Below are 26,748 nucleotides of genomic sequence, written 5' to 3'. Positions count from 1 at the left end.
TTTCAACTGAACACAAAGTCTCCTGGCCAGAACTCAGGGGATGGTGTGAATCAGGTGTGCAGACTCCATAGGCGGGGAGGCGCGAAAGCCCTGCTTGCTTCCTCAGCCAGGAGGCTCATAGCCTGGGGCAAGTTCTCAGCCCTGCTTGCCCACTGCCTGGAAACCAACTGATGCTGTTGGTTGGGGGGCATGGTGAGAGTGAGATCGGCCTTTTCGGTTACATGGGAACTGGGTGAGGCCTGTAACTGCCAGCTTTCCTGCACTTCCCTGACAACCTCACACAGCAGAGACAGCCATAATCCTCCTGGGAACACAACTCCATTGACCTGGGAGCCACACCCCCATCCCCAACAGCCACTGCAGGAGCCCTCCCCAAAGAGAGTCTGAACTCAGACACGCCTAACCCTTCCTGTACCTGATGGTCCTTCCCTACCCAATCTGGTAGCCAAAGACAAAGGTCATACTCTCTTGGGAGTTCCAGGGCCCTGCCCACTGGCTGATCCTCCTCTATACTACCACAGCTGATGCTCTCTTGAAAGCACCACCTCCTGGTAAAAGGTCAACCAGCAAAAAACTAGTGCATTAAACAACTACAACTAAAGATACTCAGAGTCCATTTCACTCATCTGCCACCTCCACAAAAGCAGGTACTGATATCCATGGCTGAGAGACCTGAAAATGATTCACATCACAGGACTCTGCACAGACACCCCCCAGTACCAGCCCAGAGCCTGGCAGCCCTGCTGGGTGGCTAGATCCAGAAGAGAAATAACAGTCACTACAATTTGGCTCTCAGGAAGCCACATCCCTGGGAAAAGGAGGAGAGCACTACATCAAGGGAGCACCTCATGAGACAAAAGAACCTGAATAGCAGCCTTGAGCCCCAGATCTTCCCTCTGACATAGCCTACCCAAATGAGAAGGAACCAGAAAAACAACTGTAATATGACAAAATAAGGTTCCTTAACACCCCCCAAAAATCACACTAGCTCACCAGCAAGACAAAATCCCTGAGTTGCCAGAAAAAGAATTCAAAAGGTCAATTATTAAGCTAATCAAGGAGGCACCAGAGAAAGGTGAAGTCCGACTTAAGGAAATAAAAAAAATGACACAAGATATGAGCGGGAAAATCAGTATGTCAATTAAAAACAATAAAAGAAAAAAAAGAGAGACTCAGAAATTACACATAATGGAATTAGAAAAGGGCTGTAAAACAGCTATAAATATGCACAAGATCTGAGGAAAAACATTAACTTAATAAAAGCAGATGGTAGAAAGAACTATATTGAACTTTTAGAGATGAAAAATAGAATATCTGAAATAATTCACTGGATGAGCTTAATTCTAAAACACTTTGGAAGAAAAGATTAAAGAATTTAAAGACATGGCAAGTGAAGCTATTCAAGAGAAAGCAAACATAGTAAAAAAACATAGTAAAAAAATTGAAAAAAATTAGAAAAAAATACAAGAGAGCAAGGAACACTGATCAATTAATGATTCTATAATACATCTACTTAGAGACCCAGGAGAATGAAAATAAGAGGAAGAAAAAATACTTCAAAAATAGCTTTAGGCCAGGCGCGGTGGCTCAAGCCTGTAATCCCAGCACTTTGGGAGGCCGAGACGGGCGGATCATGAGGTCAGGAGATCGAGACCATCCTGGCTAACACAGTGAAACCCCGTCTCTACTAAAAAATACAAAAAACTAGCTGAGCGAGGTGGCGGGCGTCTGTAGTCCCAGCTACTCAGGAGGCTGAGGCAGGAGAATGGCGTGAACCCGGGAGGCGGAGCTTGCAGTGAGCTGAGATCCGGCCACTGCACTCCAGCCTGGGCGACAGAGCAAGACTCCATCTCAAAAAAAAAAAAATAGCTTTAAAATTTTCCAAATTTGGTGAAAACTATAAACCTGAAGATACAGGAAACTCAAAAACCCATAGTTGAGACAAGGTCTGGCTCTATTGCCCAGGCTGGAGTGCAGTGGCATGATCTCAGCTCACTGCAACCTTCCATCTCCCAGGCTCGAGTGATCCTCCCACCTCAGCCTCCTGAGTAGCTGGCAATACAGGCACACACCACCATGCCTGGCTATTTTTTTGTATTTTTAGTAGAAATGGGGTCTTGCCAGTTGCCCAGGTTGATCTCAAACTCTTGAGTTCACGGGATCTGCCCGCCTCAGCCTCCCAAAGTGCTGGGATTACAGGTGTGAGTCACTGTGCCTGGCCTCCATAACTGGATTAACACACACACATACCGCCATGATGCTTCATAATGGCATTGCTGAAAATCAGTGATAATGAGAAAATGATAAATGTAGACAGAGAAAGCAATATATTATGCAAAGAAAAACAATATAAACAAGTCTTTTCTCAGAAACTATGCAAGTCAGGAGACAATGGAACAATACCTTTAAAGTGCTGAGGAAACAACAAAGACAAACAAAAAATCTATATCCAGCAAAAATATCCTTCAAATATGAGGGCAAAACAAAGCCCTTTTAGACAAAAGAAACTAGTGAATTTGTAATTTGTTGCCAATGCATCTGAACTACAAGAAATACAAAAGGATATTTTTTAAAGATTCAATGCTATTCCTGTCAAACTACCAATGACATTCTTCACAAAACTAGAAAAAAACTATTTTAAACTTCATGTGGAACCAAAAAAGAGCCCAAATAGCCATGGAAATCCTAATCAAAAAGGAGTCAACTAGAGGCATCACATTACCTGACTTCAAACTATACCACAGGGCTACAGTAACCAAAACAAGGGAAAGGACTTCCTGTCAATAAATGGTGCTGGGATAACTGACCAGCCATATGCAGAACATTGAAGCTGGACCCCTTCCTTACACCATATTCAAAAACTAACTCAAGATGGATTAAAGACTTACATGTAAAAACCAAAACTATAAAAACCCTGGAAGACAACTAGGTAATACCATCCTGGATATAGGAATGGGCAAAGATTTTATGACAAGGACACAAAAAAACAATTGCAACAAAAGCAAATATTAACTACGGTGATCTAATTAAATGTAAGAGCTTCTGCACAGCAAAAGAAACTATCAACACAGCAAACAGACAACCTATAGAATGGGAGAAAATATTTGCAAACTATGCATCTGACAAAGGTCTAATATCCAGGATCTATAAGGAACTTCAAAAGATTTACAAGAGAAAGACAAACAACCCCATTAAAAAGTGAGCAAAGGACATGAACAGACACTTTGCAAAAGAAGACATACATGAAGCCAACAAGCATATGAGAAAAGCTCAGTATCACTGATCATTTGAGAAATGCACATCAAAACCACAATGAGATCCCATCATCATTTTTTGACTGTTTAATAAAGTAAAAAAATAACATGCTGGCAATGTTGCAGAGAAAAGGGAACACTTATACACTGTTTGTGGAAGTGTAAATTAGTTCAACCATTGTGGAAAGCAGTATGGCGATTCCTCAATGAGCTAAAAACGAACTATCATTTGACCCAGCGGTCCTATTACTGGGTATATACCCAGAGAAATATAAATCATTCTACCATGAAGACACATGCACATGTATTCACAGCATGTGAATTATTCACACAGCAGCATTATTCACGATAGCAAAGATATGGAACCAACCTAAATGCCCATCAATGACAGAATGGATAAAGAAAATGTGGTATACATATGCCATGGAATATCATGCAGTCATAAAAAAGAATGAGATTGTGTCTTTTGCAGAAACATGAATGGAGGAGAAGGCCATCATCCTTAGCAAACTAACGCAGGAACAAAAAACCAAATACTGTATGCTGTCACCTATAAGTGGGTGCTAAGTGATGAGAACATGTGGACACAAAGAGAGGAACAACAGACACTGCGACCTACTTGAGGATGGAGGGTAGAAGAAAAGAGAGGAGCAGAAAAAATAACTATTGGGTCCTAGGCTTATACCTGGGTGATGAAATAATCTGTATGACAAACCCCTGTGACACAAGTTTGTCTATATAACAAACCTACACAGGTACCCCTCAACCTAAAATGAAAGTTTAAAAGGAAATGTTAAAACCAAAAAAAAAAAAAAGCTTCTTTTTTAGTTTTTTTTTTTTTTTTTTTTTTTTGAGATGGAGCCTCGTCTGTCACCCAGGCTGGAGTGCTGTGGCACAATCTTGGCTCACTGTAACCTCTGCCTCCTGTCTTCAAGCGATTCTTCTGCCTCAGCATCCTGAGTAGCTGGGACTGAGGCACCCGCCACCACGCCTGACTAATTTTTGTATTTTTAGTACAGACAGGGTCTCACCATATTGGCCAGGCTGGTCTCGAACTCCTGACCTCGTGGTCCTCCACCTCGGCTTCCCAAAGTGCTGTCACGGTGCCTGGCCAAGAGTTCCTTTTTTTAAGGAGTCAAATTTTTTTAAAAAAGAAAAAAAAAAAGGAATTTCTTGGACGCTTGGATCTACATTAAAAATTAGCAGTCCCAAATACACTAAATAAGTGAGTATATATTTTAAAAATGTTTCTTAATTTTTTCAAAAGATGGCTAGGCACAGTGGCTCACGCCTGTAATCCCAACACTTTCAGATGCCAAGGTGGGCAGATTGCCTGAGGTCAGGAGTTCGAGGTCAGCCTGGCCAACAGGGTGAAAACCCATCTCTACCAAAAATACAAATATTAGCTGTGCATAGTGATACGTGCTTGTAGTTCCAGCTACTTGGGAGGCTGAGGCAGGAGAATTACTGGAACCCAGGAAGCAGAGATTGCAGTGAGCTGAGATCACACCATTGCAGTTCAGCCTGGGTGACAGACCAAGACTCTGTCTAAAAAAAAAAAAAAAAAATTATATATATATAATTGTTTAAAGCAAAAAATAACTATTTTTACAGTTATATGCATAAGTCAAAGTAAACTGTATGGCAGTCATAATATAAAGGGCTTTATTTTTTAATATCCTTTGCAAAGATGACTCTTACGACTTGAATTATGTCCCTGACAGAATTCATATATTGGATCCCTAAGCCCTACTGTGACTGTATTTGGAGATAGGACTTTAAAGAGGTAATTAAGGTTAAATGAGATCCTACAGGTGGGGCCCTAATTCAATATGACTGATATCCCTATAAGAACAGAGACTAAAGAGAGAGAGATATTTGACATGTGCATGCACAAACCAAAGACCATGTGAGGATACAGCAAGAAAGTGCTCATCTGCAAGCCAAGGAGAGGCCTGTAGAGAAATCAGATGTATTACCTCGATCTTGGACTTCCAGTCTTCAGTACTCTGAGAAAATAAATTTATGTTGTTTAAGCCACCTGGTCTGTCGTAGTGATCATGTAGTTTTTTTAGTTGTGCCAGAACAAACCAAAAGCGCTTCCACTGGTTAAATTTACAATAATTTGATCATCAAATGTAATGTTAATTAAATGTTGAACTTTGTATGCTGTGTAACCAACTACTCTCTAATTTAGGGGTTTAAAATAACACAAATGTATTACTTTACAGTTCTGTAGGCCATAAATTAGTATTAGTCTCACCAAGATAAAATTAAGGTATCAGTAGAGCTCAATTACTTTCTGAAGACTCTGAGGGAGGATCCATTTCCTTGCTCATTTGGGTTATTGGCAGAATTCAGTTTCTGCTGTTGTAGGACTGTGGAAGAAATGCAAATCTAGACAGATAAAGAAAGTCAATTTTTTGTTGGCTGTCAGCTAAGGTCTTTTCCCAGTTCCTGGAGGCTATCCACAGTCCTTGGTTCATGGTTCAGGTTGAGTCCCTCTCACGCTTTGAATCTCTTTGACCCACCCTTCTTCCATTTTAGGGGATTCATGTGATTAGATTGGACTCACTGAAATAATCCAGGATGATCCCCCATCTCAATGGCATCAATCTTCATCACACCTGCAAAATTTCTTTATTTTCTTTTTCATGACCGAATGAGAAGGTAATACCTGCAATAATTATTTTGCATGTAAGGTAACGTATTTACAGATTCCAGGGAGTAAGAAGTGGACTTCTTTCTGTAACTCTACTAATTCTGCCTACTGAAGTATCTCACCCTGACATATTTCAATATTTCCTAAGCAAGTTTCTTGGTTCTGGGATCTTCTATGTTTCCAGATTAAACTTTCTAGAACCACATCTGACATATCTCCTGTGCTTAAAACTCTTCTGGCTTCCTACCTATCAAAGGTCAAATTCATGTTGTTTAGTTTCTATAGGAAAACAGCCCTTGAGTTTCGTCCTGTTTTACTGTTTTAGCTTCATTCCGGCCACCATTCCACTTCTCCTCCATCCTTATTAGGGCTTGAAAAAGTTTTCCGTGATTCTTCTTCACTTATAGCTGCCTTTGAAGCTCCCATTTCTTCTTCCAAACCCAGCTCAGATATCACCTACTCCAGGAAGATCTCCCTGACGCCCTTCCCCAAAGTTACAACCACAGGACAAAGTCCTCTTTTAAAAATCTCTGTACCTTGTGTATGTTTCTATCTTTTGCATTAAACCCAAATGTGTTGTGATTTTGTCTATTTCATCTATCAAGGGTTTACTTTCTTCTCTCCAAGCCAAACTTGGCCATTTCCCAAACGTCTTTCTTTGGGAGGGATATTTACTTCACGATGTCTCCCTTTCCCTTTGTAAACCAGGGATAGCGACAGGATCTATATCACAGATTGTTGTGAGGAGTAGAACGGTGACTTACACATATTAAGTTTTACTAGTATTGAGGAAAGAGAGAGACCCTCTCATATTGTTTTATACTCAGTACCTGTTTTAAGAAAAAACAAGGAAGTAAAACCAAAGACAGGCAGCCCAGCACCAGGCCTGAAACCAGGCCTAGGCCTGCCTGGTCTAAACCCAGTAGTTAAAAATCAACTCATAACTTAGAAACCGATGTTATTCGTAGATTCCAGACATTGTATAGAAGAACATTGTGAAACTCCCTGCCCTGTTCTGTTTCTCTCTGACCACCGGAGCATGCAGCCCCGTCATGTACCCCCTGCTTGCTCAGATCAATCACCACCCTTTCATGTAAAATCTTTAGTGTTGTGAGCCCTTAAAAGGGACAGAAATTGTGCACTCGCGGAGTTCGGATTTTAAGGCAGTAGCTTGCCCATGCTCCCAGCTGAATAAAGCCCTTCCTTCTACAACTCGGTGTCGGAGAGGTTTTGTCTGCAGCTCGTCCTGCTACATTTCTTGGTTCCCCGACCGGGAAGTGAAGAGACTGACAGACGGACGGCCGAGGCAGCCCCTTAGGATGCTTAGGCCTGCCCTGTGGAGCATCCCTGCCAAGGACTCCAGCCAGCTTGAGGGGCACGATCCAAAGAGCGCTCCCGCCTCGCCAGAGAAGCATGTAGCAGGCCTCCGCAGAGGATTAACACAGTGGCTGAACACCATGAAAGAACTGGCACTTGGAGTCCAGACATCTGAAACTTGGCAAGACTGGTCTTTGGAACTTGCCCACTCCATTTGAGTGGAAGCATGGCCTGATCACCCACGGCGTGCCTTTAGTGGCACGTTGTTATTGGTTTTGGTTTTGACTTGGTTTGAATTGCTTGACAGGACTGGTCTTGGGAACTTGGCTACTCCATTTGAGTAGAAGCATGGCCTGATCACCCATGGCGTGCCTTTACTGGCACTTTGGTGGACCGGTCTTGGGAACTTGCCTACTCCATTTGAGTAGAGGCATGGCCTGATCACCCACAGTGTGCCTATACCAGCACTTTGGTTTTTGTTTTTGACTTGACTTGGATTGCTTGATACTTTGGTTTTGGTTTTGACCTGGCTTGGATTTCTGGATACTCTGATTTTGGTTTTGATTTTGGTTTGGTGTAAACTGCAGAAGTGTGTGTGTGCCCTTTCCTATCTTTTTTGTTTTGTTTGGTTTTGTGGTATGCGTGTGGTATGAGCGTGGTGTTTTGTCTCGAAGCAGCATGGGTCAGGCACAAATAAGCTCCCCCCGCAACTAGGAACAATGTTAACAAATTTCAAGAAAGGGAAAAAAGGGGGAGGCAGAATTTGTATAAAAAGAATGTTACATGGTAAATTCTTGTTTTGAAATAAATTAACTGGTTGTTTAAAAAAATGTAGTAAGTCAGAAAGTTGAAACATGTCGAAAAATTGTCTGCAAAAGTTGTAAAAGAAAAAAGTTTTTAAAAAAATTTTTATGCAAAAAATGTTGTATAATTGAAAAGTAATTAGGCCTCCTGCGTACTATTGAAGAAACAGTTTATGTGCAAGCTGTATAAGAAAAGTAAAATATACCTTTGGTAAAAAGATTATAAGGAGGCATAAATAATGTGGATTTTTACCTACATTAAAAGGCTAACAAAATTATTGTTTTAAAAGTTTAGGCAAGTTTTAAAATGTTAATTGTAAAGAAAATTCTGTGTGTAAACATATTGGCTAAAGTTAAAAAGATATCATCCAGTTTTTCTGTGAACTGGACATTAAAGTAAAATGCAACAGGTTTTTCTTAAAGCATCAACCTGCTCTTTAACAAAAATTATAAAAGGTTAAAAAGAGTCTATAAAACCTTACCTTATGGTCAAACATAAAAAATTGGAGAAATATGTCCATAAGGTTTTATTAAAATTAAGTTTAACATTAATAACACACTAATATACAGGTAAAATTTAGCTTATCTGGTATAAAAATCATACAGGAAGCATTATTAAATATAAAATGGTGTTTAACTTTCTTTGATCTAAAAACTAATAAAAATAGGTCTAAAGGAAACGTTCATTTTACTAGAGGATCATAAAAGTTAAAGACTTAAACTTTGCCAATTAACACAACATACCAAGATGCAAATGCCTGGTTGAAATGGATCAAATATTCCATCTGCACGTTAAATAAAAGCAATTGTTATGCTTGTGCACATGGCAAGCCAGAGGCCCTGACTGTCCCCCTTCCATTAAGGTGGTCCTCCAGTCGACCAGGCGTGGGCTGCATGGTAGTTCTGTTACAGGATTCTACAGCCTGAAGTAATAAGTCGTGCCAAGCTCTCTCTGCTATATCCTGAAGTCCCTGTGGGTCAGCCCCCAAGGGACATCCAGCTTCCATCTCCCAACACTAAGTTCATTTCGTGTCTCTCACAGCAGGGAGGAAACTTAGCATTCCTTGGAGACCTGAAGGGATGCAGTGAGCTTAAGAATTTTCTTTTTTTTTTTTTTTTTTTTTTTGAGATGGAGTTTCGCTCTGTCGCCCAGGCTGGAGTGCAGTGGCCGGATCTCAGCTCACTGCAAGCTCCGCCTCCCGGGTTTATGCCATTCTCCTGCCTCAGCCTCCCGAGTAGCTGGGACTACAGGCGCCCGCCACCTCGCCCGGCTAGTTTCTGTATTTTTTAGTAGAGACGGGGTTTCACCGTGTTAGCCAGGATGGTCTCGATCTCCTGACCTCGTGATCCACCCGTCTCGGCCTCCCAAAGTGCTGGGATTACAGGCTTGAGCCACCGCGCCCGGCCAAGAATTTTCAAGAGCTTATCAATCAGTCAGCCCTTGTTCATCCCCGAGCAGATGTGTGGTGGTATTGTAGTGGACCTTTACTGGGCACTCTGTTGAATAACTAGAGTGACACTTGTGCTTTTGTCCATTTGGCTATCCCTTTCACCCTGGCATTTCATCAAGCAGAGGAAAAAATAATAATAATAAGACATTGTAAAGCGAGAGAAGCCCCTTATAGGTCTTTCAACTCTCACATCTATTTAGATGCAATTGGAGCCCCGCAAGGAATACCAGATCAATTTAAAGCTTGAAATCAAATAGTTACAGGATTTAAGTCAGTATTTTGTTAGATGACAGTCAATAAAAATGTAGATTAGATAAACTATATTTATTACAACCAACAGCAACAAGCTTTTCATGAGTTAAAAAGAAAAACTCACATCGGCCCCAGCCCTGAGGCTACCTGACCTGACAAAACTCTTTACACTCTATGTGTCAAAAAGAAAAAAAAATGGCAGTTGGAGTTTTAACCCAGACTGTAGAGCCCTGGCCAAGGCCAGTGGTCTATCTCTCAAAACAACTAGATGGGGTTTCCAAAGGCTGGCCCCCATGTCCAAGGACCCTGGCAGCAATGGCCCTGACAGCACAAGAAGCAGATAAGCTAACTCTTAGGTAAAAACTAAACATAAAGTCCCCCCATGCTGTGATAATTTTAATAAATACCAAAGGACACCAGTAGCTCATGAATGCTAGACTAATTAGATACCAAAGCTTGCTCTGTGAAAATCCCTGCATAACTACTGAAATTTACAACACCCTAAACCCCGCCACCTTGCTCCTGGTATCAGAGAGCCCAGTTAAACATAACTATGTAGAAGTATTGGACTCAATTTATTCTAGCGAGCCCAACCTCCGAGACCATCCTTAAACATCAGTAGGCTGGGAGCTGTATGTGGATCAGAGCAGCTTCAGCAGCTCCTGCAAAGTGACTCTGAAGAAGAGGACAAGCGAAGCTGACTGGTCCACACATGGCCGAAGCATGAGGAAACTCATCGCGGGACTCATTTTCCTTAAAATTTGGACTCACACAGTAAGATTCTACTCCGTCCTGGCGGTCACGGGTGGCCCCTGAGAAGGGCAAGCCTTCGGCTCCCCAGGCAAGGACAGTCACAGCTAAGTCCGCACAGGGGCGGCAGAGAGCCAGGGCTTTCCAGGAGCCAATGAGTCTTTAACTCCAAGAGGAAGCCCTGCATTGCCCGCCAATGTAAACCAGGAATCAGGAGTGCGTCAGCTGTCATCGGGTAGACTTAAGGCCAGCAGAAAACGAACAGCGAAAGAGCAGGCGGAATTCAGGGGCTTTCACGGATCATCATCGTAGTAGTCAATAATGATGGCAGCAGACACTAACATCCACGCGTTCTTAAGTGCAAGGCACAATGCAAATGTGTATGGCCCCATTTTACCATCTCAACACACTACGAGGGTTGGCGTCTCATTTTTACAACGGAAGAAATTGAGGGGCTAAGGAATAGCGTATCCTCTGCCTATCTCCCAAGCGGGTGCTGTTCTCCAGCGCCCCAGCGGTCTGGGTCTCGCGGTCCGAGTCCGGTTCCCAGGCCGCCGCCCAGCCCTTCTCCGCGCTCTCCTGCGCCTGGGCCACTCCCGACCCCTGCTGTCCCCACTCCTGCTGTCCCGACCCCTGCCGTCCTCAACCCCGCGGTCCAGACCCCTGGCTTCTCCTCTCCCACTCCGCCCCGCCCCAGACGCTGGGCTCCTCCTTCCCTGCACGCTCCGCCCCCGACCTCCCGGCTCCTCCCTGGCCTGCCCGCCACACCCCTGGACCCTCCTGTAAGTTCCGCCCCTGGCTCCTGGCTCCTTTTCTCCCGCCGGCTCTAACCCGCGCTTGGCTAAGGTCCGCGGGAGCCCGCGAGCCACCGAACGAGTGAACTCGGCGCCGCCAAACAGCCCAGCTCGCGCCTCAGCGTCCCGGCGCCGCCGCGCCAGTCCTCCGAGTAAGTGGCTCCTGGGCGCTCCAGTCCCGCGCACACCCCGCGCGCCTCTCCCGCCGCTGGGCTGCGGGCTGTTCTCGGGGCGCCTCCGGCTCAGAGAGTTTCTGAAGCGAGTGTGAGTGAGTGTGAGTGGGTGCGTTTGAACAACTTGTGTAGGTGGGTGTGCGTACGAGTGTGTGCAGGAGCGCACAGCCTCGGAAACTCCCCGTAATTTTACTCAGTTCCAGTGCCGCACTGAGGATCCAAGACCCCTTGCTAGGAACAGTTCCCTATTCAGGGCGACCTCTTCACCACCTCCTGCTCTGAGCCTCATTCCTTCCCTCGCTTTGTAACTCGGCTCCCGCTATTTGTCACGTCCTCTTGTAACCGCACATGCTGGCGAAAGCACTGCCTGGGTTATCAGGGTGCCCCAGATTGCAGACTGAGATGCTGGCCTGAGATTGTAATACAACCTTGCATTGTAAAACTGGCAGAGACCAGAGCCCTGCTTTCAGATCATTCGATGGAGACTTCCTTTGAGGAAGAAAGTGTGTGTGTGTGTGTGTGTGTGTGTGTGTGTACATGACTGCACATGTGGCACTGCAGCCCTCAGCACCTGCTTCAAAGACACCTGATGAGCGCCCAGGCTCCTCGGACTCCGGGCGACTGATAGGCACGTTCAAGACCAGGCTGACCCAACAGGCTTAGGCACCTTGAATATGTTTATTGCTTCAGTGACACTGTATTGCTAAACCAACAGATTTTCTAAAACACAGAAGCTCTATGTAGAAAGAGCAGTATCCCTAGAGGAATCATGGAAGGAATCAAACAGTAGTTCAGTGCCCAGTGTTGAAACAAGAAAATCCTTGGATTGCTTAAGACTGATAATTCTATCCCTACATAATTATTTTTGTAGGGGGAGGTGGAGGGGTCAGTACTCCCTTAGTGCAGAACATATTTCTACGTTTAAAAAATTAACTGGAAGCTTTACTATCATAACAGCAGTATTATACAAATGGTTTCTTCATCTATAAAGTGATTGCCTGGTTGTTGGGGTCCTATCTAATTTTAATAGTTGCTCTGAGTTCTTCTACATTTCAGTCTATTCTTGCTACTTTCTTGCTATGAAAGTAGAATATTCTCCTACTTCCTTGATAATAATCCATTTGAGAGATGCTCAAATCACATTCTAATTAGAAACTACTCGTTGAGGGTAAGGATAACAAAGCTGTGTGGCCAAAGGAAATAACCAAAAAGGGTAGGCTTTAAGAAGCCATTGTGCATTGGCATATGAAAGGTAAGAGTTGATAAATCACTGTTAAGTGCTGCTTATCGCAGCCGATATTTTTATCCTGGTTTGAATCCTGTGTTACACAGAAGTGTTTCCACACTCTTTTAACTAAGGAAACATTATGCTTTGCAGTGTAAACATATGACTCCATCTCTCTTTAAGGAAAGAAATAATTATCACATTTAATTAAACACTTAGACACATTTATTGCCACTGTCTAATTAGATCTGTCACGAGGAGTTAAGTCAGCAAGCTATTGTTGTTGTTTTTAGAGATAAGGTCTCGCTATGTTGCCCGAGCTTGTCTTGAACTCCTGGGCTCAAGCGATCCTCCTGCCTCAGCCTCCTGAGTAACTGGGACTACAGGGGCCCTCAAGTAATTGTTAATATTCTAACTAATAACACAATTTGCTTTTTTGTGGATTTTTGGATGCCTTTTCTCCTCCATACACATTTAATTGCCTCCCCCATTCGCTGCCCATCTTTTGAGGTTTTTTTTTTTTTTTTTTTTTTTTGAGGCGGAGTCTCACTCTGTCGCCCGGGCTGGAGTGCAGTGACCGGATCTCAGCTCACTGCAAGCTCCGCCTCCCAGGTTCCCGCCATTCTCCTGCCTCAGCCTCCCGAGTAGCTGGGACTACAGGCGCCGCCACCTCGCCCGGCTAGTTTTTTGTATTTTTAGTAGAGACGGGGTTTCACCATGTTAGCCAGGATGGTCTCGATCTCCTGACCTCGTGATCCGCCCGTCTCGGCCTCCCAAAGTGCTGGGATTACAGGCTTGAGCCACTGCGCCCGGCCTAATCTTTTGAGTATTTACTTGTAATCTGAGTAAATAAAGTTTAGGGAAGTAGACTACCACCTACTCCTCTGTAAAATATGAATCCCTTAGATATTGAATGTGTTGTATTAAGCTCTTTGGTTTGACATATGTAGACTTATAAACCATTATATTAATTATATTATGTGATGATTTAAGAATCATTAATAAATCAATGAATAAAACAAGGTTCTACCAAAAGCACAGTGATCCTGCACAAATGGGCCTTTTAAACATTTTCTTTAAGGGCAACTTTTACTCTGTGTGCCTTTTGTTCCAGTGTGTTTAAACTCACCAAGAAAAGTTGGTGTGAGTTGAGAAATCTCATGTTTGTTGTCTCTTGATTTTCTATGTCAGACTACATTGCTAGACATAGTCGTTATGTATGTGTTGAGCTGTTGTGAGGACAGGCTGTCCTGGGATCCTAAACAGAACAGCAGAAACCTGGGGGTGAACAAACGGCAGAGGCCAGGAACAGAGTATTTTATGAGGCCAGTTCTTTGCAATTCTCATTCTGTCGAAATGGAGGAAAGGGTGTGTGGAGAGGAATGATTGCATCCAAACAGTACTAATTAGGACATGCTGAGTTGGAGGAGGAGTGAATTTCTATGTGACTTATGGCTTGGAGAACTTCACAGAGGTAATCTTTAAAGTTGAGTCTGCTGCATGCCAGGCACTGCAGAGGTCTCATATTGAATTGATCCAGTTAATTCTCTTCTGCAGGAGATAGCCCAGTGTGGTAGTAACACCCTTCCTGGAGATTTCATTCGCTCTCAGAATTGAGCTTTGCTCTACATCATGTAGAGTGGTCCATTCCCCACCCCTCCATTTATGCCTGATAGCAAGTGAAGAGGCTGAACATGAGATAACCTCCAGGAGACAGGGGAGAAACAGTGATGATAAATAAGCCCTATGTGCTTTTTCACATAGGGCTATTAGTACAATCCCAGTGCCAGGGGCATTGACTTTGGCAATGGTTACATGCACAGGAGCCAACCTGGATAACCAAGTGGACGATTTCCTCTGCTTTGGCATCCTCAGGGATCTCTGCCTCTGATACAGAAGTTAAGGGAAGGAATTGTGTGGTGCCAGATTAACTTTTATCAGCTCACCCGTCCTCATACTGCCCGCATCCTGCATTTAATACCAAATGCACACAACAAGAACTCAACAAACACCGAAAAGGCCCTCGTAACACCCAATGTTTATGTTTCCCTGTGGCTAAGAATTTTCTTCCCATACTCTTGTCTCTGGTTTCGATGACTGGCCCCGGAGTCTGAGCCCACTGCAGTTTCTGAGTTTTTATACTTCAGTTGTGCTGCCCAGTAGCTGAAAATGAGTGATTTGTAGAGGATAAAAAACAAAAACAGAGACAGAGAACCATGTTGCAAAATGTAAAGGAGGTCAGTTCATTTTTAGCCTACAGTTTGGCCTGAAGAGGAGGAAATGAGCTACAAGTGGAAGGTAGATAATTCTAGAATGGCAGAGCCAAGGGGCATCTTGGAAACCACCTGGTCTGTGGCCTTATACCCTATGGTTGCTGTTCCTCAACTTTAGAGGTGTCCACCTCCTTAGTCCAGCTTGCAGGAGGAGAGCACCATTCATTTACACAGCAGGCATTTATTGAGCTCCTGCTCTGTGCCTGGTACAGCACACCCTTCTCATGTTTACATGAAAGCCTTGGGATTTGAGAAGGCAGGTAACTTGCGTAAAGATGCCTGTTGATAAGAAGGAGTCCCCGAAGGTAAGTTGCTAATGGCAAAAATGGGTTTGGAAGTCTCTTGTGTTCCACCAAGGAAAGTAAAGGGACTTCCTTAGTCAGGACAGTAGAATGATACTCAAAATATTTGTCTTTCTCAACAATAAGAAACTCAAAGAAGCACATTTCTTCCAACATCTGTTTCAAATAACCAGTGGTATTACTGAAGCAAACCTGATGCCATAGGATTTTGTTTTACATCAGACAGAAGTTACCTGAGAATTGTTTGAAAATGTCACAGGCTCAGCAATAATCAAATCATACCCAGCCCATCCTTTTAGAGAGCAGTTGCTTTATCTCTGGAAGCAAGTGTTTATGGTTCAGAACCAAGGTGGCTGAGGTTCAGAACCGGCTGCAAAGCTGGGTGTGTGCCAAAAAGGTTGTTTTCCGAGGCTTGCCCTTTTCCGTATAGGACAAGGGGGGATTAAAAAGCAACATGGTGATGTTTCTGGCAAGGCGACTGGGGGCTAGGTGTACAGATCTTTTCCACTAAAAACAAAAAACAAGGGTTGCGGGGAGGTGGTCACAGGAATGAGACTCCAGGTTAACTTGTGAACACCTCTGGGTTAGTTTCTTTAATAACAGATAATGAAATTAAGTTCAAAATTCCACTCGTAGTTTCCTTAAACATCGGGAATAAAGATGGCTTTAGTCAAGAAGTAGTTGGTTCAAATGACTTTGCTGGAATCAGCACCTCATGTCTCAGCCCCTGCTGGCTGTGTGGCTTTGGACAATCTACTTTGCTCTCTGAGCCTGTTTCTTCACCAGAGTAAAAACTGGGGATAGTATTTACATTGTAGGATTGTTGTGCAGATTAAAGCAGATGTTCCTCTGCTGTGTCAGTGTGCAGAAGGCTCCTATTAAGTGGAGGACTTGGTTAGATTGGCTAAATAGGTCTCATTCCAGTAAGCCTTAGTACTGAGCCACAGTGGAGTAGAGAGGGAAAGTAGTAACTTGTGTCATATGTGATTTTAGCATGAATTCTTTTTTCCTTTAACGATGCCAGAGGAGCCCAGAGAATGGGGTGAAGGGAGCACAACTTCAATGATTGCCAGCTGCAGGGTCACATGATTATATAAGGGAAATGTTGCCGCTGCTGCCAAAGATAAGTGAGCCAAAGCGGGGCATTGGAGTTTTATGTGCCTGAGAACGAAGAAGAGCCATAGAACCCATTAAGCTTCTCTGCATGAGGGAAGCTTTCAAAAGACCTATTACAGTTGAATTGTGAGCAGTGGGTTGGCCTTTCACAACTCCCATGTTTAAAACAGGTAGTGAAGGAAACTAGGTTATCTAAGACAGACAGCTGCCCTTGGTGTTGCAAAGGGAATCGGGCTGGCATGTCTTCAGGGGAAGCTGCGTGAGTTCCGGGAGGCCCAGGACAGGGACCACATCTGCAGGGTTAGGCACCAGGGCAAGGTCTTTTGGGAACACAGTAATCAGCAAGGCACACAGTGACTCTTGAATATTTTAAAGGAGCCAAAAAGTAAGCAACAGCCCACTCAGTCCATACCCTCTTTAAGCCTGGCTTCAAACCAAATTCATTTAGCTCAAGCCTTCCTCATTCCCAACTCTTATTTATTACTCTTATTTATCATTTGTTTAACAAAATGAGGTTTGTTTTGTTTTTTTGTTTGTTTTTACAACATGACTGTCAACAAAAACAGGGGAGACGGAGACTGTGGTGTGTGCCATGTAGGCCTAACTACACTCATCCTTTCCTGTCCTGAGCTCTCATCTGACTGTGTTCAGACCCTCACACCCATGCAGACACGAAAAGGAATGCCACGGTCTTCTGAGAAAAAAATGCATGGACAGTGTTGGTGACAGAATGAAAGTTACAGAACAAACTTTGGTCACGTAAATCTTTGGGAAGTAAGTGCAGTACCTCATTCCATCATTCAGTGGTCAGGAAACTACTCTCTTATTTTTCCTTCTTCACTCTTTAAAGGGTTTTTTTTTTTTTTTTTTTTTTTTTTGAGACGGAGTCTTGCTCTGCCACCCAGGCTGGAGTGCAGTGGCCGGCTCTCAGCTCGCTGCAAGCTCCGCCTCCCGGGTTCACACCATTCTCCTGTCTCAGCCTCCCGAGTAGCTGGGACTACAGGCGCCCGCCTCGTCGCCCGGCTAGTTTTTGTATTTTTTAGTAGAGACGGGGTTTCACCGTATTAGCCAGGATGGTCTCGATCTCCTGACCTCGTGATCCGCCCGTCTCGGCCTCCCAAAGTGCTGGGATTACAGGCTTGAGCCACCGCGCCCGGCCAAGGGTTGAGATTGTTTTCTGGAAAATGGCAGGTGTTTGGTTAAATCCTGTTTGACTACTCTTGAAAGGCAGAGCAGTCCTCACTTAGTGATGGAATTCCTTTTGTCTTGAGGCAGAATTAGGCTGCTAGTGACTCATGAAGTATACCTGGAAGAGGTGAATGAGCTCAGGCCTTCTCAACATCCGGTGATGACCTCTGTTTGCACACACGTAGCCACTTTGCGCCTTCGCTTTTATGACCTGGAATGACTGATAGTGCCTGAAGAACAGCTGCTATTACTTGCCAGGGTAAGAGACCCAGTGTAAATAGGGAGCCTCCTGAAGAAGCAAGGATTCCCTGCCCTGTGTACCTGTGGTGCTTATCACCTCCCTGGCAAGGAAGCTCTGCCCAGGTGGGGTAGTTTGAGGACATCATTTTCTGGGCAGCCACAAAAGTGATACACCAAATGAAACTTTGAACTTATCCAATGTGCTATATTTGAGAGCTCTTCTGGGACTATAGCTCTGAACCTGACTGTAAGTCAGAATCACCAGTGAAGCTTGATGCAAATTGAGAACCCCTAGCCTGGGATACTTATGTGACTCATTTTCCTGTCTTGTTCTAGAAAGAAGCTTATTCAAGCAGCAGCTAGCTGTAGGGATTTTTTTTTTTAATTATTATTATTATTTTTTGGCAGTGGAAAGAGCTCTTGAAAGTACAGAATGACTTTAAAGTTTAAAGATTAAAATGAACGGCCGGGCGCGGTGGCTCAAGCCTGTAATCCCAGCACTTTGGGAGGCCGAGACAGGCGGATCATGAGGTCAGGAGATCGAGACCATCCTGGCTAACACGGTGAAACCCCGTCTCTACTAAAAAATACAAAAAACTAGCCGGGCGAGGTGGCGGGCGCCTGTAGTCCCAGCTACTCGGGAGGCTGAGGCAGGAGAATGGCGTGAACCCGGGAGGCGGAGCTTGCAGTGAGCTGAGATCCGGCCACTGCGCTCCAGCCTGGGCGACAGAGCGAGACTCCGTCTCAAAAAAAAAAAAAAAAAAAAAGATTAAAATGAACACAACATATAAAATGAACACAACATATAAAATGGACACCTGTGTCCCCATCTTAAGAAATAACAAAGTTGTTTTTATAGGTCTTCACTGGCTGGCAAAATATTGACAAGCAACCAAGTCAAGAACAAAAAATAACAGCCAAAACAATTAGTGGTGTCCCACAGATAGATCCAGGAACTGAAGGCCATGAAACAGAGACATTGGAGAGTCTGCCCAGTGTTCATTAGTTGAAAATCTAGACTTTGAGTCACTGACAACGCTGACATCAGAAATCCAGTATGGCGGCTGCCTTAAGGATAACTCAGGTGGTTTGTAGATACTGAACTGGGATGGGCGCCCTTATTTCAACAGCGGCACATGTTTGGAAGAGCCCAGACCCAACTCAGGACTCAGAGTTGCCAAGCGGACCGTTTACCCTACCCCAGGCCTGTTCCCTATCCTGAGGTCCTGGTACCTCCAGGAATCTATTCTGTTCTCAGAGTGTCCCCCTCATTTTATAATGGTAGAAAATGAGCAAATGAAAAACAGACCATTTTTTTTATTTGAAGCCATATTCTGTAACTTCCTCCGTCTGCTTTTGCATTTTGGGTTTTGCCACTACTTGAGACTTCTCTATTTCTGAATTTTAGTCAGTTTTTAATTTATTCTTACAGGGGCCATGGAAATTATGAATAATAAAGGTCTGCTACTGATGATACATAGTACTAATTTTAGAAGAATGACAGCTTTTTTTTTCCCTCCAGATTTAAATATTTGAACAGAGAATGACAGGTATGAAACTGACTAATTCAGGTCTGGCCTGTGCCTTCCTCTGTAGTCAGCCATCCCCCAGTTTGCTGCCCTGGAGTTGAGCACACCAGGACCTTCCAGCCTCACCAGTAGGGAAATGAGGCAGATAGAGGAGGTTGGGCAGTGACTTGTGGAGACAGGTGGCAGGGGCAGAGGATTAACCACCCAAGTCCTATAAGCATATCCACACTTAATTTTACCCTTTAATCAGTCTTTCGTAAGTTCTGCTTTCTTTTTCTCTCTCTCTCTTTTTTTTTTTTTTTTTTTTTTTTTGAGATGGAGTCTTGCTCTGTCTCCCAGGCTGAAGTGTAGTGGTGCACTCAGCTCACTGCAACCTCTACCTCCCGGGTTCAAGCGATGCTCCTACCTCAGCCTCCCGAGTAGCTGGGATTATAGGCACACACCATCACGCCTGGCTAATTTTTGTATTTTTAGTAGAGACAGGGTTTCACCATGTTGGCCAGGCTGGTCTCGAACTCCTGACCTCAAGTGATCCACCTGCCTTGGCCTCCCAAAGTGTTGGGATTACAGGCGTGAGCCACTGCACCTGGCCTGAAAGTTCTGTTTTTTTATGGTTGCCTTTAGTGATGATAGGGTACCATGTAAGTGTATTAGTTTGCAAGGGCTGCCATAACAAAATACCACAGACTGGTGGCTTAAACAACAGAAATTTATATTCTCACAGTTCTGGAGAGTGGAAGTTCAAGATCAAGACGTCAACAGATTTGGTTTACCTGCGGCCTCCCTCCTTGCCTTTCAGATGGCCATGTTTCTGCGGTATTCTCACAAGAACATTTCTCTGTGCACATCCCTGGTGTCTCTCCCTCTTCATAGGGTATCAGTCATATTAGATTAGGGTCCCACCCTTATGATCTCATTTAACCTTGATTCTTTATTAGAGGCTGTCTCCAAATATAGCCATCAGGGAGATTAGAGTTTCAGTATATGAATTTGGGGGTTATATTTCAGTCTGTAACAACTGCCTTTATAAAGGATATTAGTTGTTCCCCTTTACACAGGGAGGATCATTTCAAGACCTCCAGTCTATGCCTGAAACTGCACGTAGTTCTGAGCCCTATGTAAGCTATACTTTTTCCTATACATGTGTACCTATGATCAAATTTAATTTTTAAATTAGGCACAGTAACAGATTAACCGTAATACCAAATAATAAAATAGAACAATAATAACAATATATTGTAATAATAGTTATGGAAATGTGGTCCTTCTCTCTTCACTTGCTCTCAAAATATCTTGTATACTGCACTCACCTATTTTCAGACTGCGTGCTCTATGATCACACTGCAACTGTGGAAACCGAGACCATAGATACGGGGGCCTACTGAGGAGACCACACCGTTTGTGTTGTGATTGTCATATGGTTTATTTCTATATATATGTATAATCCCCACAAATTATTGTTATTTTTTTCTTTAAACAATGATGTTTTGAAGAAATTAAAACAGAAGAAAAATACCCACTTCCTGTGGGTGGGGCTTTTGATTTTTTAGTGTACACTCAAGTTTCTATCAGGGATTTTTTTTTTTGTCTTTCAGGCTGAAGAGTAAAAATTTTTAATATTTTAGCTCACATCTGCTGGCCACAGATTCTCAGCTTGTTGTGTGCGCACACCTGGGGTCTGTGTGTCCAGCTCTCCTCTTACAAGGACACCAATCAAATTGGATTGGGGCCCACCGTAAGACTAATTTTAACTGAGTCACCTCTTTAAAAATGCTGTTTCCAAATGCATTTGCTTCCTGAGGTATTAGGAGTTAAGGCTTTAGCATATGAACTTTTTGGTGTTTCTTAGTCTGTCTGTACTGCTGTAACAAAATATCTGAGACTGGGTAATTTGTAAATAACAGAAATTTATTTTCCACAGTTCTGGAGGCTGGGGGTTCAAGATCAAGGCACCCACAGATTCAGTGTCTGGTGAGGGCAGCTCTGGGCCTCTAAGATGGTGCTTTTTTGCTGTGTCCTCACATGGTAGGTGAGACGGGAGGTGGAGGGGCAAAAGGCACTGGGGTAATCCTTTCAACCTCTTTTGTAAGAGCACTAATCCACTCATAATGGTGAGGCCTTTATGACTTAATCACTTCTAACCACCTCTTAATACCACCACCTTGGTGTTAGGTTTCAACATATGAATTTTGAGGGGACATACACCTTCAAAGCCATGGCAGGAGGGACGCAATTCAGATCATTACAATCAGGGTGCTTTAGGCTGCAGTTAAGCGAATGCCAATGAACAGTGATTTGATAGTAAAGACATTAAATTATCTTATATGAAGGGCAATCTGGGATTGGGTAGATTCAGGATTGGATCCTTGGCTAAACAGTGTCATCAGGGATCGGTTCTATCCATTCTCATCCTTAGCGTGTTACATGTTTATCTGCAGACTTGCCACTTTGTGGGCAGAAAATAGCTTTGTCAGCAACAGGTATCACAGGTTCCTGCCAACCTCTTTTTAAGACAGGAAGATGTGTGTGTGTGTGTGTGTGTGAAGGGTGGACACAGAGGGCAGCAATAAAGTGGTTCTCCTGTAGTGTTTATCCCTTTTCCTCCAGGAGTAAAATCTTTCCTAAAGCCTCCTTAGGCCTCATTGGCCAGAACTGAGTCATAGCCTTAAGGGAAGCTGTAAAAGTGAGTATTGGGCATTGAGGGAGAACCTCTATTGTGGGAGGTTGGCTGTGCCCATAGAAGAAGGGAAGGGGCATGGTTACAGGGTGGACAAGAAGCACCTATACTAACCCTGAGCTCCCGTTCCCTAGAGGCCAGTTACAGCCATCAGTATTCCTGATACTAATACTCCCAGGTTTCATTGGAGTTAAAACTAACCACCCATGATGGTAGTTGGGAGGAGAAAACAAAATAATGATATGGAAGTTGTTGAAAATCACATATACTTAATTACTAGTAGCTGTGACTTTTTCTTATTCTTTTTCATTTTAAAACTGACTGGAAGTATCTTGAAGCAGTGATTTTTTAATGTTAAAGATCATAGGTTTATAAAATAGCACTACTTACTTTGGAGAAAGCATCCTGCATTCCAACCAGAAAGGTATCCATCATATAGAGAGTTCCTTAATTTTCCGGAAATGTTTATCATCCCAGTAATCATGGCAAACACTTATTGAGTACTTAGGGTGGGCCAGCAGGTACTGTGCCGAGTACTTTCTACACATTATTTAATTTCATCTTCAGAAGGGATCTGTGAGAAAGATACTATTGTTAATCTTTATTTACAGATAAGGAATTGAGGCTTAAGGAGTTAAGTAACATGAGGTTAAGTAACATGCTGTGAGTGCCTGGCCATGCTGGGATTTACACTCTGGTGGCATAGCTCTCCCCTCCCATACTTGTGCTATAGGGTGTTACCCTTCAATAATAGTGCCACAAACACCCTCCTTTTCTGTGAACTCTCAAAGGCTGTCACCTCTCCAACCAGCCTGGTTCTGCTACAAAGCTTGTCTCCATGTTTCATTCAACAACAAAATAGTAGAAGGATGAACCATGGGGTGTGCAGAGCTGCTCACACCACATCTCATGGAGTGTGAGATGTGTCATCTTATATTTGTGAGAACCCAATGCCCAGCTGTTCGTTGCAATTCTGGTAGGTATCTAAGAGGTTTTTTTTAATTTAATTTTATTTATTTGTTATATGTGTTTTTTTTAGAGATGGGGTCTTACTCGTTGCCCAGGCTAGAGTGCAGTGGCTATTCACAGGTGCAATCCTAGCACACTACAACCTCAAACTCTTGGCCTCAAGCAATTCTCTTGCCTCAACCTTTTGTGTAGCTGTGAGACTACAAAGGTCCATGCCACCACACCCAACTCTAAGAAGTCATATTGAATTGAGATTGCTCTTGAGGTATTTTGGAGCATATCATTTGTTGTACACTTTTTAAAATAATTTGAAGTGTTATAAGGCAAATTTTAATTAAACAATGTAGATTCAGTTATTTACCTTCAAAGTGAAAAGTTCATTGAAACAGAGTTCATAAGATGCTGGTTCCTGTCTGATTTATTGCTGGGTCCCTGCACTTTCCACTTAGCACTGAGAGACACTTTGCAGCTTTTTCCGTCAGTTGGCTACTGTGCAGATATGCCTAGATTTTCTTAATGCTTTTTTTGTACTTTTATTGTAAAATAAAACATAAATATCAAAAAGCCACACAAAGCAAATGTACATAACTTAGTGAATTATTACAAAGCAAACACTCATATATATCACTAGCATTTAGGTCAAGAAATAGAACTTTGCCAAAGGGACCAAAATCTTACATCCCATCCTGATCACATTTCCCTCTGTTCCTCCAAAGGTAAATGCCATTCTGACTTTTATAGTAATTACTTCCTTGCATCTCTTTATGGTTTTATTACCCAGATGAGCAGCCTGACCCACTGAGTTTAGTCTTACTGATAAAGAAAAAAAAAAAAAAAGATGTATTTTAAGTCTCTTTTAATCTACAGATCCCTCTACCGGAGTCTCCTTCCTTTAATTTTTTTTTTTATTTGTTGCAGGACCTGGGCTGTTTAATCTGTAGAGTTTCCCACAGTGTTGATAACAAGCAAGGTGCACACTCATGGTGCAGTTTAACTTACTACTTTGCCCTCTGTTTCCTGTATCTGGATCCAGACTCTTGATCAGATTCAGGTCTGATCCCTTTGGCAAGATTACAGATGATGGTGTATTCTTTCACTGGGAGACACATGGGGTCTGGTTTTTCCACTCTTTTGATGTTAGCAGCTGTTGCTCCTCAGTGTCTAAATCTGTTAATTCAGTGGGGCAATTGCAGAATGGGGATATTCTATCATTTTGATTTTATTTATTAGCTGGAATAATTTTATAAGGATAGATGCCTTTTCAATCTGTTATTTGATTGCCCAGTGGTACAATTCACATAGGAAAGGGGTGATAAATGCTTGATTCTTTCCTTTGATTTACTCAGTTTTCAAGAATTGATTTCATGTCATTCTTAGAAGATCACTGATTAGGTTGTTTTTTTTTTTAATTGTTATAAGCTCATGGAATTAAATCTATTTTATAGGTTTTATTCCATTGAAATTTTAGTTTTTACTGAGACTCAAATTGTCTGATCTTTGATGAATGGGAGCCTCTTCAGTTGGCCCCTAAGTCCTCCTGACCTGACCTTAGTATTCTTAGTTTCCTGCTGTTTGATTTGTTAAGGTGGTCCATGCTTGTCTTGTACATTTCTTGCCTATACCTGGAGTCAACCATTTTCCCAAGAAACCCTGGCTTTTTTTTTAGTAAGAAATGGTATTTCAAGACTATAATCCAGACACTGGGAATCCTCATTCACTGGAATGGTTAGTATAGGCCTTTCATTGGTCAGAGCTGGGAAACACATACACACACACACACACACACACACACATACACACACACATACACACATACACACGCACACATACACACACACACACACATACACACACACATACACACATACACACGCACACATGCACACACACACACACATACACACGCACACATGCACACACACACACACATACACACGCACACATACACACACATACACACACACACATACACACGCACACATACACACACACACACACACACGCACACATACACACACACACACACATACACACACACACACACGCAAACATAAATACTCATATAAAGATAAAATACTTGGTGAGTTCATAATGCTATTTCCAATTCAAATTCAAGACTATAGGGTTTCTGTTTAACCTCTTATATATTACATTTTTATTCCTTTCCTTCTGCACTTAAAATCCTGGTTTTTTGGTCACAAGGGAAATAGACTATTATATAATTACCTATTTGATTACCCCATATTACACACACAGTAGTCTCCAAATAATGACATTAATACTACCATTACCAGCTATGATTAATGAAAACAATAAAAATAATTTCTTTGGCATATGCCATACTAATTCTGCCCCACGTTAAAAAAAAAGGTTTAGTACTTCTGCATCATCAGATCTTATTATTGTTATATATTAAAATATCTCCCTTTTAATACTCATTTGGTCTTATTTGTACAGGTTGTTGTATACATCATGCTTATCACTTGTCCTCATATCAGTGTCTCTAGACATTTTGATTGAAGCTCTCTCTCTAGTAGATTTAATAGGAAGGGATCATGGGAACAATATTCCCTAATTTCTTGATAAAACTTGGTCTGTGACCTTTATAATTAAGGGTCACTGTTGTCTGATATAAAATCCTTGGCTCGCATTTTCTTTCTTTGAGAATTTTAAATATGTCACTCCATTTTCTTCTGATGTAAACTATTGTTGTGCGAAAGTCTAATGATGATGATCTCAATGTTTTCCCGCTATACGAGCTACTCTTTTAGCACTTTTCAGAGTATCAACTATATATCATTTCATTCAATTGACAGAGTGTGAGCATTTCAGTACTGTAACTAGCGAGCTGTTATGTTACCAAATCTGAGTGTATGACTTGGTCAACTCTGGTGCCAAATAATCTCTTTCTGCTCTTGACCCAGAATAAGCCACTTACTCTCAATAACTGTAGGTTTTTTATCTTTGTAACCTCCGCTGGACCTTGTCAATATACTTGCTTCTGAAATAAATGCTGTGGAAGGATGTGGGCTTTTTTCTTGTTCTTATTAGCCTGCTGGGAACGGTCCCATCCCTTTGCCTCTTTTCCTCTGATCCGGTGAGGCTTTGCCTTTGTGCTCCTTGAGATAGGCCCTCCCCCTGAGCAGAAGGTATGTGGGTACAGCACCCATCGGTTCTGGGTTGTCCTGTGTCAGGTTTTCAGACTGTGTTCTTGTGGTATTGCATTTTCAGTACTAGCATGTTGGGAACTCCTGGCTTACAGAGTATCTGACTCCACAGTAAGGCCACTGTGGTCCCCATGCCTGCTTGTCCTTTTCTTTGTCTATACCTTGATCTATTCTTTCCTGGGTTTCACAGCCCAGGCCCCTGGCGTGTGGGACATAGATCTCAGCCTCTCTGTGACCTTCCTTTTCTGGCCACTGCATCAGTGGGTGCTGGGGATTCCACCTGCCCAGACAGGCCCTTTCTTCCTCCCTGCCCTTTCCTTTCTTGACTGATCTTTTTGGTCTTCATTTCTTGCCCATCAGAACCTTTTGCAGGGCACTACAAAATGAGACCCTTGGCCAAGATATAACTCAGATGCATTTTGCTCAACTTACACACTGTGTTCAGCTTTTAAAATTTCCATCTCACTTAGCGGGGCATTTATGCCAGTTTGGCCAAAGACTCTGCTGCTCCCTGTTGTGTTCCTCCTGGTAGGTCATGCATTTCGTTTATCTGCCTGGCTTCTAGAGACAGGTGAGTTGGTGACCTCTGAACTTTGGTATCTCTTG

At 42.9% G+C, this 26,748-nt stretch overlaps 1 protein-coding gene across 1 annotated transcript in view; it reads left to right on the top strand.

The window, feature by feature from the left end:
- Positions 1–11,227: 11,227 nt before the first annotated feature.
- Positions 11,228–26,748, top strand: part of TNFAIP8 (TNF alpha induced protein 8) — a 131,647-nt gene continuing 116,126 nt past the window's right edge. Inside the window, exon 1 of the mRNA XM_033181469.1 lies at positions 11,228–11,435. Coding sequence (XP_033037360.1) covers position 11,435 — 1 coding nt within the window. The 5' untranslated portion in view covers positions 11,228–11,434. The remainder of the gene's footprint in view (positions 11,436–26,748) is intronic.

Source organism: Trachypithecus francoisi, unplaced genomic scaffold (genome assembly GCF_009764315.1).
Source record: "Trachypithecus francoisi isolate TF-2019V2 unplaced genomic scaffold, Tfra_2.0 Lachesis_group2, whole genome shotgun sequence".
Lineage (NCBI taxonomy): Eukaryota > Metazoa > Chordata > Mammalia > Primates > Cercopithecidae > Trachypithecus > Trachypithecus francoisi.
The sequence above is the reverse complement of the archived record's forward strand: the minus strand, read 5'-3'. Positions and strand labels throughout refer to the sequence as shown.